General features: G+C 42.7%; 3 protein-coding genes across 15 annotated transcripts in view; 1 reads left to right on the top strand and 2 right to left on the bottom strand.

Annotated features, from left to right (window-relative positions):
* The first annotated feature begins 66 nt into the window (after window positions 1-66).
* On the top strand, window positions 67-11,262 carry LOC139194128 (uncharacterized). The gene is made up of 3 exons (XM_070818465.1): window positions 67-900; window positions 8,376-8,677; window positions 10,485-11,262. Exons 1-3 carry the CDS (start codon window positions 512-514, stop codon window positions 11,081-11,083), a joined length of 1,290 nt encoding a protein of 429 aa, XP_070674566.1. The 5' UTR covers window positions 67-511; the 3' UTR covers window positions 11,084-11,262.
* A 501-nt stretch (window positions 11,263-11,763) lies between these two features.
* On the bottom strand, window positions 11,764-13,980 carry LOC139194813 (receptor-like protein 2). Its single transcript, XM_070819731.1, has one exon. It carries the CDS (start codon window positions 13,978-13,980, stop codon window positions 11,764-11,766), a length of 2,217 nt encoding a protein of 738 aa, XP_070675832.1.
* A 1,822-nt stretch (window positions 13,981-15,802) lies between these two features.
* The window catches only part of LOC139194134 (uncharacterized), a 31,044-nt gene continuing 30,435 nt past the window's right edge, over window positions 15,803-16,411 (bottom strand). For 3 of the 13 annotated variants that reach the window (XR_011578884.1, XM_070818488.1, XM_070818487.1), the window contains exons 4-5: window positions 16,343-16,392; window positions 15,803-16,095 (exon numbers count right to left, since the gene is read on the bottom strand). Coding sequence is in view for 9 of the 13 variants with exons in the window: in XM_070818488.1 (XP_070674589.1) it covers window positions 16,042-16,095; window positions 16,343-16,392 (104 nt within the window). In the remaining 4 variants the exon portion in view is untranslated. Of the gene's footprint in view, window positions 16,393-16,411 lie in introns of all 13 variants that reach the window. The other 10 variants (XM_070818490.1, XM_070818495.1, XM_070818489.1 and 7 more) reach the window with 7 other exon arrangements.

The following is a 16,411-nucleotide window of genomic DNA, read 5'->3' as shown; positions in this document are numbered from 1 at the left end:
ACCTCTTAGTTTCAATTACCAATGTGGAACTCCATCGAGGGCCTCTGATCCCTCTTCTCTGCCTACGGAGAGATCGAGGAGGCCATCGTCATCCTCGACAAAACCACCGGGAAATCCAAGGGTTATGGGTTCGTCACGTTTCGCCACGTCGACTGCGCTCTTATGGCCCTGAAGGAACAGAGCAAGAAGATCGACGGCCGCATGACCGTCACGCAGCTCGCCTCCGCGGGGAATTCGAATTCCAACACCGCTTCTAACAATGCTGCAGACGTATCGTTGCGGAAGATATATGTGGCCAATGTTCTGTACGACATGCCGTTGGATAAGCTCTTGGCCCATTTTGCCCTTTACGGGGAGATAGAAGAGGGACCGCTAGGCTTTGATAAGCAGACTGGGAAGTGCAAGGGGTATGCACTGTTTGTGTATAAGACTCCGGAGGGGGCTCAGGCGGCATTCGTCGATCCTGTGAAGAGCATCGAGGGGAGGCAATTGACCTGTAAATTGGCGATTGATGGGAAAAAGGGCAAGTCGGATGGGCCGGGTCAGGGTCAAGGACCCGAGAGTGGGTCCAATACGCAAGGTGACGGGATGGGGATGGCACCACCGTCTTCGATTCCTGGGCAGTACGGCATCCCAGGTGGAATTGGTTTTTTATGGTGGGTATACGAGTGGGCTTCAGGGCCGGCCTCCGTTGGGTCACCATCCATTGGGTAGGCCTGGGTCGTCTTTGTATGGATTGCCTCCGAGTTCAGATGGGTTACCATCTGGGAGGTATCCAGAGGGTGGGGCACTACGGCCTGTCGGCATATCAGAATTAGCACCACCAGCAAGTTGGGACATCCCCCCGTCCAAGGGTTCCGCAAGGTGGCATGTACCCCAATGTGCCACCTTATTTCTGAGGTATTTTCATTATTTTATCCTTTGCTATTATGTGTATAGCTTGGTGGTGTTGGTTGAATTTCTTGGTGCCCGGTTAGAATACTTGGGTATGGTTGCTGCTTCTTGCTTGGGTTCTTTCTTTACAAAATTTGTGCCTTAGGCTAATTGTGTATTGCATTTGTTTTTTCCTTTGGTTTACATGTGTGCCTAGTGTCACGGGCCGCATGTTAAAAACAAAGAAAATGCCCAAGACATCATATATCTAAGCCCATGAAGCCATGTCTTCATGGAAGCTTCTGGAACGTCCCGGAGAAATCAAGAACGTGGCGGAGCATTCAAGATAATCTAGGGCATTCCGGAACATTCCACACAAGTGTACATATTTAAGCCTCACCTAGAATAATCTAGATTAGGCAAGTTGTATCTAGAACTATGCTAGATATTTTTGGATGTAAGTAGGGGATTCTAGAACCCTCCATTGAGGAGGTGACTTAGGCCTATAAATAGGACGTAAGGCCATTTGGCCAAACCATCCAAGAATTGTAAGCAATTGTAAAGTTCTCTTAACTTTCAATACAAAGCTTCCTTTCTCCCATCTTCTAAGTGATCTTAGCATTCTCCAAGCTATCTTAGCTTTCTTTGTGATTCGATCCGGGGAAGCGAGGCTTCGAAGGCTTACTTAGCTTGTTCATCGAGGTATTCAAGTCTAAGTGCCGCACGGGCGGAAGGCTTAAAGAGTCATCCCGTGACAGCTGGTATCAGAGCCAGGTTCGTGAATCACTTGAAGGAAAGTAGGATATGGCAAGTGGAGAGATGGTGTCCGGAGTCTCCGATCTAAGGGAGCGTACTGCCGAGGTCCAAGACGTTGCCAAGAGCAAGCCAAAGTTAAAGGACTTGCAAGCATCGATGGAGACCATGGAAGAGCGACTCGAGAAGGTGGAACGAACCATACTCGAGTTCGATACTCGACTTGATGAGGACGTTGTCGACAAGGAGGAAATCCAAACCATGGTGGACAATGGTAAGGATGAATTGCGTGGCTTGGTGGAAGGGCTACGAGATGAGCTCCTTGGCGCTCTCAACACCATGGCAGACAAGATGCGGAGGGAAGTCCAGGTTCACCTTGACAACATAGAGGCAAGGTTTGTGGCGCTTCAAGAAGAGATAAAGGACACAAGGGAACTTAAGGGAGATGTGGCGTTTTGTAAAGAAGCAGTCGTGAAGCAATTCGTGCAAGGGCCGAGGGAAATCAAGGCGTTGGACTCCAAGGTAATCGACTCCTTTAAACCCAAATCCTATAATGGGAAGAGGGAAGCAAAGGAGCTCGACACATTCGTGTGGAACGTGGAGCGATACTTCAAGTACCTGAAGCTTGAAGATGACGAGTCCAAAATCTCAACGGCAACCATGTTCTTAGCTGACAATGCCCTTATGTGGTGGCGTCGTCGGAGCATGGAGATTGAGCAAGGTACGTTCTCTCTCACCACTTGGGATGAATTTAAGAAAGATCTTATGTTGCACTTCTATCCCCAAAATGCCAAGTACGAAGCCAAGGAGAAACTAAGGTGGCTCAAGCAAACGGGGAGCGTCAAAGACTATGTCAACGCCTTCGTGAGCTTGTTATTCGAGGTGCCCAACATGTTAGAGGAAGACAAGCTCATGTACTTCATGAGTGGACTGCAAAATTGGGCAAAACTCGAACTACAAAGGAGACACGTGCAAACATTGTCTGATGTCATTGCCGTTGCCGAATCCTTGATTGAGTTTAAATCAAGCCACCAAGGTGATTCCAAGTCCACGGGGAAGAAGGGTAACCATGAGAGAAGTGGGGGAGAACATAAGTCGAAGGACAAGGCCGAGACAAGCAAACCGAAGGAGAAGAAAGCCGATAAGCATGACAAAGGCAAAGGTAAGTCTTGGCAACCCACTTGTTACCTATGCGACGGCCCTCACATGATGCGAGATTGCCCACAAAAGAAGGCCCTTAAGGCCATGGCCTTCAAGGAGGACAAGGCCGAGGAGAGTAACGATGCAACGATGGGATGCATCCGTCTACTGAATGCCATCCAGACAACCCTCCCACAACCTAAGGCTCAAGTTGGGGGAGGATCATTGTTCGTCGACGTCAAGACTGGTGACAAGACGACGCGTGTGTTGGTGGACACGGGAGCAACACACAACTTCATGACGTCGGAGGAAGCCACAAGGCTTGGCCTCCGAGTCACAAAGGAGCCCGGTAGCGTGAAGACGGTAAATTCCGCTGCCACCCCCATTGTTGGAGTTGCGCGCAATGTACGAGTAGACATTGGCACATGGAAGGGAAAGATCGACTTCACCGTAGTCAAGATAGACGACTATGGCGTAGTCATTGGGTTAGAGTTCATGGACAAGGTACGAGCCTTTCCCATTCCCTTCTACAATATTTTCTGTATCCTGGCCGATGGAAGACAACCTTGCCTAGTGCCATTGGAAAGGCAAGCCAAGAAGTGCACCCAACACTTGTCGGCAATTCAATTTGCCAAGTCTTGGAAGAAAGGCGAGGCCACATTTCTTGCAACCCTAATGTTGAATGAAGAGGAGGAGAAGCATGGGCCTTTGCCGAAACAAGTAGAAGACGTCCTTATGGAGATTGCGGACGTGATGCCTAAGGAATTGCCAAAGAAGTTGCCACCAAGGAGAGAGGTCGACCATGCGATTGAGTTGGAGCCTGGTGCTAAGCCTCCCTCCAAATCACCTTATAGGATGTCGCCACCCGAGTTGGAGGAATTGAGGAAGCAACTCAACGAGCTACTTGATGCTGGCTACATCCAACCCTCCAAGTCCCCATATGGTGCACCCGTCCTGTTCCAACGCAAGAAAGAAGGTAGCCTAAGGTTGTGCATCGACTATAGAGCATTGAACAAGATTACCATCAAGAACAAGTACCCACTTCCGTTGATCGCCGACTTATTCGATCAACTTGGTGAAGCAAGGTACTTCACAAAGTTAGATCTTCGATCGGGATACTACCAAGTGAGGATAGCCTCTTGAGACGAATCGAAGACGGCGATGGTGACCAGATATGGAGCGTTCGAGTATAAAGTCATGCCATTTGGTCTGACCAATGCCCCCGCAACATTCTGCACATTGATGAACAAGGTATTCCATCCTTATCTTGACAAGTTTGTCGTGGTTTACATTGATGATATCGTTGTCTATAGCAAGACATTGGAGGAGCACGTCAAGCACTTGCGCATAGTGTTCAAGACCCTTCGAGAGCATGAACTCTATGTCAAGAAGGAGAAATGCTCCTTTGCCACAAAAGAAGTAGAATTTCTCGGCCACAAGATAAAGGAGGGGAAACTTATGATGGAAAATGGCAAGATCAAGGCCATTCAAGAGTGGGAACCGCCGACCAAGGTACCAACACTACGATCCTTTCTGGGGCTAGCCAACTACTATCGGAGATTCATAAAAGGGTATTCAGCTATAGCGGCACCCTTAACAGACCTTCTTAAGAAAAACAAGGCATGGGAATGGACGGACCGGTGTCAAGAGGCCTTTGAGAGGTTGAAGAAGGCCCTAATGGAGGAGCCTGTACTAAGGTTGCCCGACCTTAGTAAGCCATTCGAGTTGCACACTGATGCTTCCGACTTTGCCATAGGAGGAGTGTTGATGCAAGAGGGACATCCGATAGCCTATGAAAGTCGCAAGCTAAACAATGCCGAGAAGAGGTACACGACCCATGAAAAGGAGATGACCGCCATCGTCCATTGCCTTAGAGTTTGGAGGCATTACTTGCTTGGTACCCCATTCGTCATCAAGACGGACAACGTTGCCACTAGCTACTTTCAAACCCAACAAAAGCTCACACCTAAGCAAGCAAGGTGGCAAGAGTTCTTAGCGGAGTTTGATTACAAGCTAGAGTACAAGCAAGGAAAGGAGAACGTGGTGGCCGATGCTCTAAGTAGACGAGTAGAGTTAATGGCTACGGTACTCAAGCCGCAAAGCCATCTCTTGGACCGTGTCCGAGAAGGTTTATCACATGACGTCCAAGCCAAGAACATTGTGGAGTTTGTCAAGGATGGGAAGACAAGAAGGTTTTGGCTTGAGGACGGCTTGCTATACACCAAGGGCAAGCGGATCTATGTCCCAAAGTGGGGAAGCTTAAGGAAAGAAATCCTTAAGGAGTGCCATGACTCAATGTGGGCAGGACATCCTGGCACTCACCGCACGTTGGCTTTGGTGAGCGATGCTTATTATTGGCCACAAATGCGAGATGATGTAGATTCATACGTGAAGACTTGTCTTGTGTGCCAACAAGACAAAGTGGAACAAAAGCAACCGGGAGGACTGTTGGAACCACTTCCCACCCCATCAAGACCATGGGAGTGTTTGACCATGGATTTCATCACACATTTGCCCAAGTCTGATGGATGTGGATCTATCTTCATCGTGGTCGATAGATTCACCAAGTATGCCACTTTCATACCCGCACCCGTGGAGTGTACAGCCGAAGTAGCTGCACGTTTGTTTCTAAAGCACGTGGTGAAGTATTGGGGTGTTCCGAGGAGCATAGTCAGCGATCGAGATGCTCGCTTCACAGGTAGATTTTGGAAGGAGCTCTTCAAGCTACTTGGCTCAAAGTTAGACTTCTCCACAGCTTTTCATCCCCAAACTGATGGACAAACGGAGCGGGTTAACGCATTGTTGGAGACTTATTTGCGGCACTATGTTAGTGCCAATCAACGAGATTGGGCTAAGTTACTTGATGTTGCCCAATTCTCTTATAACTTGCAACGTTCGGAGTCGACGGGGAAAAGTCCGTTCGAGTTGGCTATAGGGCAACAACCCTTGACCCCGAACACGGTCATGACTGGCTACACGGGGAATAGTCCAGCCGCTTTCAAAACCGCTAAGGAGTGGCAATTAGCCCACGAACTTGCTCGAGCTCATTTGGAGAAGGCTTCAAAGAAGATGAAGAAATGGGCGGATCGTAAGCGAAGGAATGTGGAGTTCCAAACTGGCGACCAAGTCTTTGTGAAGCTCAATGCGTCTCATCACAAGAGTACTCGTGGCTTGCACAAGAGCTTGTTGCGGAAGTATGAGGGACCATTCCCTATCATCAAGAAGGTTGGCAAAGCCGCTTATGTTGTGGAACTCCCACCCCGCCTCAAGTTTCACCCGGTGTTCCATGTGAGCAACTTGAAGCCTTATCATGCAGACAATGAGGAGCCAAGCCGAGGTGAGTCTCATCGAGCACCCCCTTTGATGACGGAGGCATTTGACAAAGAAGTGGAGAGCATTGAAGCCAAGCGTGTCGTGGTGCGACCAAGACAACCAAAGCATGTGGAGTACTTTGTCAAATGGAAGGGGCTACCATACTCCGAAGCAACCTGGGAGAAGGAGACGTCCTTATGGCAATATAAGGACTTGATTCAGACATTCGAGAGGCAAGAGTCGACGAGGACGTCGACGGCTTAAGTGGGGGAGGATGTCACGGGCCGCATGTTAAAAACAAAGAAAATGCCCAAGACATCATATATCTAAGCCCATGAAGCCATGTCTTCATGGAAGCTTCTGGAACGTCCCGGAGAAATCAAGAACGTGGCGGAGCATTCAAGATAATCTAGGGCATTCCGGAACATTCCACACAAGTGTACATATTTAAGCCTCACCTAGAATAATCTAGATTAGGCAAGTTGTATCTAGAACTATGCTAGATATTTTTGGATGTAAGTAGGGGATTCTAGAACCCTCCATTGAGGAGGTGACTTAGGCCTATAAATAGGACGTAAGGCCATTTGGCCAAACCATCCAAGAATTGTAAGCAATTGTAAAGTTCTCTTAACTTTCAATACAAAGCTTCCTTTCTCCCATCTTCTAAGTGATCTTAGCATTCTCCAAGCTATCTTAGCTTTCTTTGTGATTCGATCCGGGGAAGCGAGGCTTCGAAGGCTTACTTAGCTTGTTCATCGAGGTATTCAAGTCTAAGTGCCGCACGGGCGGAAGGCTTAAAGAGTCATCCCGTGACACTAGGACGTCTTTGTTCATGCTTCTGCGTGAATTTCTTTGCTTTCGTTGATTGAGAGGCGACCAAGTATTTCACTTTTACATAAGACAAAGATGTTTTCCCTTTGCTGTAGTATTTCTCTTGTTTTTTATTGTCAATGAAATGATTTAACAGTACTTTTTGTGTTGCCTCCAAAGTTTTAATTTTAGCAAAAAGAGTAGATGTGGATATTTCATTATAATTTATGATGTCAGGTCATATTTAGTGAAGAACTTAAACAATTGAGTTTCTAAATGAATTTTAGTGTTTTCTATTTTCTCTTAACCAATGAACTTTATATTACTTGAAATTTGAATTATGTGTTGAGTGTTACCTTTTTAGTCCTTAATTGTGGAGTAGTGTGGATATTAGAATCTTTAATCATTACAAGATGCTTCTCCAGTTTACATGGTGAAGCCTTTTTTGTTTGGTGAGTGCGGATGGAATTGTGTGCATTTTTTTCCTTCGATCGATGTGGGTGGAAACTTAATACTTGAGAAGGAATTCAAATATCTTTTTTGGGACTTTTATTCTATTTTATGTATTTGTGTATGGTTTCTTGTTGGGAATTTGATGGGATTGATTGAGCAACTTATCATAACTTCAAGTGATAGAGTGCAACACTAATGACATTAGTAGAAATGGTTATGTAATGTGTGGGTATCATCACATGAGGGTAGTTTATTCAATACTTATACAACCAGATTCATTCCTATTCATCACTTTTCCGAATCCTTGCATGGCTGATGAGCCTTGCGCGTAGTTAGATTTTAGTGTGTGGGTTTCATCCAGTGTTTTAATACGCAAAAAAGTATAGGGCTTTCTCTGTCTTGTAAATCGAGTGTAAGCTTTGAGACATGAATATTATTACTAAAAATATTTAAATATATATATGATACAGAACTATGTATATGTATATATAAGAATATATACATGAGCTAATTGCTGATTTCTACGCAGAGCTGTTTATTTGTTATTGGAGGTTAGTGGCTGCTTTAGCGACTGCATTGTGTAAACTTCATTTAATGATGCTTGATTTGAACCTTTATAATATTTATTGTTCATTTAGAGGAGCATGATAGCATAAAACTTAACAAAACCCAAGGTTCGAGGCCACTATGTTGTTGTAGTAAACACTAGAAACCCACCTTAGAGAAGCCATGTATTTATTTGTTTTGGTGTTGGGTTTTATTTTTTTAAAAGAAAATTTCAGTCGGAGTTTTATAATAAGGAAAACTAATGAATAGAGGTTGAAAATTTTGAGTTTTAATAATAACGATAAAATAAAGGATAAAATAAATAGTACCAAGTTTGACTTTTTAATTTAAAAATATGATTTTTCGTTAAAATAAACAATACTGCGAATTTTTCGTTAAATCTTCCTTATAATATCAGATGAACAGACATCGTTTTCGGACGTGGGTCATATTTTTACCAGAATTTTTATGAGTCTTAACGAATATAGGCCGCCCAATCTCGTTCTTCTTCGCTCTCTCTCCTCCACCGTCTCCGCCCTCTTGCTGGAGTCATGGCCTCCGCCGGCAGGCTCTCCCCTGCGATCGTCCGGTGCTTGTCGACCAGATCGACGACATCGTCGCTCCGGGACCCGAACCCTAACTAGTCGAACCGGCCTCCCAAGGAGACGATCCTCCTCGACGGATGTGACTTCGAGCACTGGTTGGTTGTCATGGAGGCCCCTCAGGGTGATATCACTAGGGATGAGATCATCAATAGCTACATCAAAACCCTGGCTACCGTTGTCGGAAGGTAACACCTGCTATTAATTTCTGTCTAAGTTAATCATTTTTCTTACTTTTAAAGTGTTTGGATTATGAGAAATCAGAATTGGAAATGGAGTTTTAGAATTTATATGTCTTTGTTTATTATATTGTATTTGTTTCTTTAATTCATTTTCAATTTATATCTGTATTTGTTTTTTCAAAGTTGTAGCTTTTTAATTTTCTCTTTTTCACTCTTGATTACAGTAGAATTTTGGGTTAAGTTGATTTGTATTGCACCGGGAAACTTTTGTTTGAGAAATTACAAGAGGTTGTTTCTCTATTGGGGGAGGGTTGTATGCACATGCTACTCTCTGGCGTTTATCTTGTTGTAGGATATTAGTTTATTTGTGTTATACACCGACTCGGTTCTGGTGTATAACATAATATATGAACATTTTCTTGATACCGTGCGCTGTAAAAGTTAATGGCTTTCTGTTGTATGCAGCTGTTTTGTTATGGTCTGAATTTGGGATCACTATAGCTGTAGTAAGATAGGAAATGATTTTGTAATTGCAATTGGCCTTTATATCATTTTTGTAGGGTTTTTGACTTTATTTTTTTTATATCACATAAATGTGTGTGTTTTGCTAAATTTCTTTTGTTTCTGTATATTTCAGCCAAAATTTGGGGGTGCAATTCTTAATGTTGGGTTTATGTTTTGAAGCTCTAACAAAAGCAAAACTCATTAACTTTTTTTGTAGGCTTTTGATATTCAAAATCTAAACTATAACCCCACTTTGTGGCAGGGTCTTAATGATCTCTTAAATAGTATGGTCTTAATCATGTTTCTTATAGCATGGTCTTGATCACTTTTTTTTTTACAGACCAAAGTTTTTGTAAGATTCATGGCTTTCGCATTTCAAAAAGCACATAGGATTGTACTGTATTCCTATTGTTTGTGTTTCCTATGATTTATATTTTGTAATGAAGATTTATATAACCAAGTTTGGATTGCTTGTACGCATTCGGCTGAACTGCAGTGAGGAAGAAGCAAGAATGAAGATCTACTGAGTTTCAACTAGGTGCTATTATGCGTTTGGGGCACTTGTATCTGAAGAGGTTTCACTCAAAATCAAAGGTTATTCTGCTTCTAAGTTGGGAATTTATTATTTTCTTGTGTCTGGGTTCTCATATTTATACATGTGTGTGTATTTGTAAAATTCTTGTTGCAGAGTTGCCTGGAGTCCGTTGGGTACTTCCTGATTCCTACTTGGATGTTAAGAACAAAGATTATGGAGGTACGGATATGCTTGTTTCTTCAAGTTGAATTTCAAAGAAAACAAATTATTTATAGCAATTGATTCATTGAAGTCATAAGTCCCATTCCGTAATAGCTCTGGCAGTCTGATGATATTTTGATTTTAAATTTATTTCTTTATTTTTTCTGACAAAGGATAGTTTGAGGCTCTAGAATGTTACAGATGAAAGTTATTAGGCAGTTGATGTTGTAGCAGTGCTAGTGGTGTGTTGAACCGGTGAAATATAAAAACCCCTGTTGAAGGCTTTCTGCAACCCTAGTGAATATTGTGTACAGAGTTTTCATGTAAAATATCATAATTTTGAACTAACCAGTTTCGTGTGTCGATTGCATCCGAAAAAATGATCCATGGTAATTTTCATTTCAAAATTTCTGTACTCCCAAGAATTGTGGTCCAGGTACCGAGAGTTATAGTAATATTAAACAGCGTGTGTTTTTTCTACGTTGTATAGCCTTTTCTATGTTGTTTTCAACTAAGTTAACCAGGAAAATTCTATTATTCATGATTTGCTTGCTTTCTTGTTTGTTTTGGCAGGTGAACCTTTTATTAATGGCCAAGCAGTGCCATATGATCCCAAGTACCATGAGGAATGGATAAGAAACAATAGTCGAGCAAATGAGAGAAACAGGCGTAATGACAGACCTCGTAACTTTGACAGATCAAGGAACTTTGAAAGGAGAAGGGAGAATATGCAGAATCGTGATTTTCAGAATACGGGTCCATCTCCTATGCCTAATCAAGCTGGGCCAAATTCGGGACCTGGACCTGCCAACATGGGTCCTCCACCCCCCAATAGGGCTCCAATGCAGCCTCCCAACATGGGTCCTCCACCCCCGAACAGGGCTCCAATGCCGCCTCCCAACATGGGTCCAGCAAACAACTACAATAATCCCCAGCCAAGCAACAACTGGAATTCTGGGCCACCGAACAGCTATAATCAGGCGCCTCCCAACAGCTACAATCAGATGCCGCCCAACAACTACAATCAGATGCCTCCCAATAACCCGGGAGGGGTGCCACCAAACAACATGGCTCCACCTTCTAATGCAGGATGGAATGATCCTGGACAATACCAGAATAACTACACGCCAGACAGGGATGCTGGAGTCAATCTTGGTCCAAACCGTTACTAAGCTTGAGGCTAGTTGCGGTATGATGAGTCTTGTAGGCATGTTGTAGATAAACGAGGAGGTTGCTCGAGATGGGCTGTAGGTTTCAATGTTTCTGGTCTTGAATGATATTTGGTTTGGCATATTGCTGTGCTCGGAACCTGGTTGCCTTTTATCCGAATATGATTACATTTTCAAGGTCATATCTTATGCGATTAGTCGTGTCTTTACTTCGGTGCGCAGCATGAGTTCTTTCAGGTAGTGCACATATTGACAGAAAGCAGACTGCATGGGGATCCTTGTTAAATGGAACATGTTAATTTGCAGTCCTCTGTGAAGATTATGTGTTGCTATTCTTTCCTAGATTGTTTTTGCATATTTTGGTGATGATGTTATTTTGCTAGAAAACTGTCAATTTGGTAACCCGATTCTCAGTTTGGTCCCTGAATCAAAATTTTGACTTCTTTTGGCTATGTTTGGGGTGAGGGATTTCCAAGTCTCAAGGAATCGAGACCAAGTTAGGGGGATTGGAAATGTGGGAGGGATACGAGAGGGATTTGCAAATTACGATTTACTAGTCATTTACAAAGCAATAACTTCGACAGCATAGGGACGTTTATTATAAAATAAAATACATAACAGAGGTTTATTTTCGAAACCCTCAATTGTAACCGAGAAAAAACAAATAACTCTATTTAGCTAAGTCATCGTTTCATCCTATTCATGCGCACTGCTAACATGACATAGAGCCTATCTTGTACATTGTCTGTGAACTGAAAGTATGCATATCTCCATGTCTTCTTTATGATCAAAGAACCACATACTCCCCAGAATCCGAAAATAAACCCGAACGCAGCGAAAATATAGAACCACGGTAGTTGATGCCCATCGTCCTCATCATCTCGGTTATTCTTATCATGCGCATCAATGCGACACTCGTTTGGAAGCGGTGCACCGCAAAGTTTTGGATTCCCCTCAAATGCAGAAGCTTCAAAGCTTTGGAGCTGAGTGCTTGTTGGGATTGGACCTTCGAGATTATTGTACGAGACAACAAAGCTCTTCAAGAAATTAAGGCTCGCCAGAGACGATGGGATTTTTCCGGACAAGTGATTCTTGGAGAGATCCAAAACTTCTAAGTTCTTAGGGTTAGACATTTGGTCTGGAATGTTGCCGGAGAAGTTGTTGTCGCCTAGATACAACTGTTGGAGAAGCTGCAGTTGGCCGATCTCAGGCGGTATATTACCGGTAATGTTGTTGGAAGAAAGATCTATCAATGCAGGAAAGTTAGACAATCTGCTATAGGCATTTAGTACCCCGGCGGAGTTGTTACTGTAGATTGGCAATTCGAGTTCATAATGGTCTTCTTGAGCTGCAACAGGTTGATGTACCAACGCCGGTACTCTGCAAAGTTCTTTTGGAAATTCACCTGAAATAAGGTTTCTTGCCAAGCGTATCTGAAAAAGTCTTGGTAGATCAGTCCCCAACCAGCTAGGAATTGTCCCTGCGATTTTGTTACCTTCCAGACTCAAGATCTCTAGATTCTTTAGCTTTGCTAACCATGCAGGTAGTCGACCGGTGAGATCACAAGCCGCCAAGCTCAAAAGTCGAAGATTTTGAAATCCATCATAACCAACCATGTCATCGTCAGATGGCATTTCTTCACCGTTAAAGGCACCCGTAAGGAGGAGTGCTCGAAGACTTTTGCAATGCATCAGTATCTTCATTGCTCCCATGGCATTTTCCAATCGGATGTAACTAAGAGAGAGGAAGGACAGGGAGTTTAACGATAGAATCTCAGGTTGTATTTGTCCCTCTAGATTGTTCGGACCTAATCGAATTGCTTTCAGGGATCTACATGAGTAAAGGCTCATTGGCAACTTACCAGTGAACTCGTTCATACTCAGGTCAAGTTTAGTCAGTTGAACAAGTTTGGAGAAATTAAGCTTGGTAATGTCTCCTTCCAAGTTATTTCGTCCCAAACGTAGTTCTACAAGGCTGGTGCAATTCATCAAAGATTGGGGCAACGGACCTTGTAGGTTGTTGTAATCGAGCTGTACAATTTTTAACCTGGACAGCTTCCCCAAATGGAGAGGGAGCACTGCGCTTAGTTGATTGAAGGAGAGGTCAAGGATTGCGAGGTTGGTGAGGTTGACAATTCTATCACTTATGCCTCCATATAGAGAATTCAGAGGTACTGCAACCTCTTCGAGTTTGGTGGCATTATAGATATCTTCTGGAAGTGGCCCTGAGAGATTATTGTGACCAGCACGAAAAATTTGCAGTTCGGAACACCTCCCAAAACCACGGTAAATGTTGCCACTGAATTGGTTTGAGGAAAAATCCAACACTTTAACCAAGGGGTTAGAATGGAGACATACAGAGGATGGGATGTTGCTGGAGAAGGCATTGTTGCTAACGTTGAAAAATGTCAAATTCCAAGCATGCACGAAGAACGAAGATGGAATTGGACCATGGAACCGATTGCTTGACAAATCGAGTGTCTCGATGTTGCCGGATGTTAGAGACAAAGGTAGCTCTCCAGAAAGAAGGTTATAGCTCAAATCAAGAATCTCAAGAGAATTCAAGGACTCAAAGAGTTTATTTTCAAGTGAACCCTGAAGTGAATTGTGGGTGAGATTCAAGTGGGTGAGATGCGTGAGGTTTCCAAGTGAGGATGACGAGGTAAAAATAACTCCGTCGAGCCCCTTCAAGGGTAAGAGCAAATGGGTGACCCGACCTTCCGGATTACAAGTGATGCCTTCCCAACTACAACAGTTAATGGAAGTCCAATTTAAAGGAGGAGAGGATAGAGTGAGGTTGAAGGACAAGAGAGCGCTATGTTCATTTTTGTTGCATGCGTGGATATTTGGAGATATAATGGAGGTGATTAAGAGGATTATGAGAAGGAAGCCATGAGCCATTGTGTTTGAAGGCTTGCTGCAGCTCAATGCTTTTTGTCTTCGTATATATAGCAGGATCTCGAGCCTCTGCATTTAAAAAATTATGCTTCGTTAGATGGAAAAGCAGCTTTTGCAACATTGGAAAACAACCATAATCACACGTTAGAAGTCGAGGGGTCCTCCAAGATCCCGACTGAGAATTTGGAAAACAAGAATGCAATATTTCCAACCCCTTCAAGACGTCGAATAGAGATTCTCCACTAAAGAACCCGCAAACAACGCAAGTGTTTTTTTTCTTCTAAAAAGCAGTTCAGCTGCTTCAAGTGCTTCATTCTATGAGCATTTCAAGTAGTTCTTATTATTTTATTATAGTAAGAACTGACCGTAATGAAGACAGCCCCTTGAAGATGCTGTATTTACACAGCAATAGTTACTGACCGTAATGAAGATAGCGCAAGTGGTACCATGGTACCGTGATGAACCAATTTTTATACTATATATTTCATCCTTTTATATTTGTTTTCTTGTCTAGTTTAGTTGGAAGTTTTAAGTGTTTGTGATACTTTTGCCATTTTGTGTTTCTAGGAGCAGCATGATGGAGTTTGGTGGAAAAGTATGCAAACGGTGGAATTTTTGAGCTTAGCTGAAGATAATCATATCAAGCATACGTCTATCGTAGTCCTCTCACAGGAAATGGGCTTCAAACGTTACTGAAAGCCAAATCTAGCGGAATCTAGTTGGAGTAGAGATTAATAATTGCATCTGCACATTTTAATAATGTAGCATTTGGTTTTATCTGACCAAAAAGCTAAGTTTGGGGACAATGAAAATGATGGAGGACGACCATTATGTTGTGAAAAGAAGATTTCAAACCAAAGTCTTGTCTTTGTGGTGGATCAAATAGTAAGTCTTATCTTTATAATACAATTCTTAAAAAAAAGGCAGAGGAACGGACGGAAGGGAGGAGCACACACGGAAGTGGGAAAGAAAGAGAAGAAAAAATCAAATAAAGTAAAAGTGTGGAGGGAACACGGCATTATGGAAAGAGGAAAGAAAAGATGGTGGAAAAGAAAGGGAATGGGGATTATTGGGTTTTGGTAGGCAACTTTACAGTTGCTTGGACAAAAGGCAGAGGAAAGGCAGAGGAAAGAAGTGAAGAGCATTGAAAGGCAGAGGAGAGGAAGTCAGGAGCAGAGGAGAGCAAAGGAACAGAGAGTTCGTCTTGTAAAAAAGGGTGTCTTCTTTCTTTGTTTTTTTCATGGATAATTTCTCATGTATTAATACAAGTATGTGCAACTAATTTCCTTTCGCTAGAGTGAGGTCATGACCCTCAACATGAATACGTAGATTTCTCTTTTAATTGTTTAAGTGTTGTTACATGCTTGCTTTGATATTTTCAATCACTGAATTAAACATGTGCCTTGATGCTTGATCAACATTAGGATGCTTACAAAAGTGATCGGATGCAAATTTGAACAATGTCACTTTAAAATTGGTTATACTTCTAATGAGTGAGGATTGTAATTTCTCCTAACGTACATATCATTCATTCTCTTAGGGATTACATGGTTTACCAAAAGGATTTTCACCAATATTAATGAATCACTCATGTTTATATTTAATCCAAATGTCATGGATGAATTGCATGTCATGGTATGCGTTTTAGCTTGAACTAGTAAAATGCCCCCACGTTGCTGCATGACTTGAATGCACTAGCCTTAACTACTTTGGCGGCCCACCCGCACCCGAGTCAAAAATCTCAGCGATCCTCTCCCTCCAACCCGTCAACCCTTGTGTGCAAATTATGGATTCGGAGGATGTATCTCGAAAATTCAGATGCCCATGATTAAAATTAGTAGATATTAAGGACGTGTACTTAACAGATCAACACGAAGAACGAATGAGTACATTACAAACTAAATGACCGTCTCAGCCAGATACTTCTTAAAGAACACCTCCAATCTATCAGTACGATTACTCAGTTTTTCTGAAAACTAGTACCCTAAACCTTACATTCAAACTCATTTCGAAAGCAAACAAAAAGTATATGATAAGTCCCGAGCCTTTCTTTCTAGCCTCAACTCAACTCAAGTTCCCAACTTTCACCTTCCAATACAAAGAAACTAAAGCATCAATCTGCAATTTCGCAAACAACATATAATTCGCAACCCAGTGTCTACATAAACGATCGAATTAAAAAAAAAACTGGACCAAGGCATAATCTTTCATTTCATAATCAAAACGTTGGCCGAAAGTACAAAGCAAACACAGCATGCAAAAAAAAAAAGAGTTCTGTGTCTACGGAACAATCTCAATGTGCGCAGATGATATGAAATCATTCCACAATAAAGGAAAAAATCTGGAGAGAGAAAGAAAGGCTTACCACAATCAAAAGGATTTCCACTATCATCTCTCCCATCTCCTGTAACTTAGCTAATCACAAACCAAATAT

The sequence above is a fragment of the Malus domestica genome, chromosome 03, assembly GCF_042453785.1.
Source record: "Malus domestica chromosome 03, GDT2T_hap1".
Classification (NCBI taxonomy): Eukaryota; Viridiplantae; Streptophyta; class Magnoliopsida; order Rosales; family Rosaceae; genus Malus; species Malus domestica.
The sequence above is the reverse complement of the archived record's forward strand: the minus strand, read 5'-3'. Positions and strand labels throughout refer to the sequence as shown.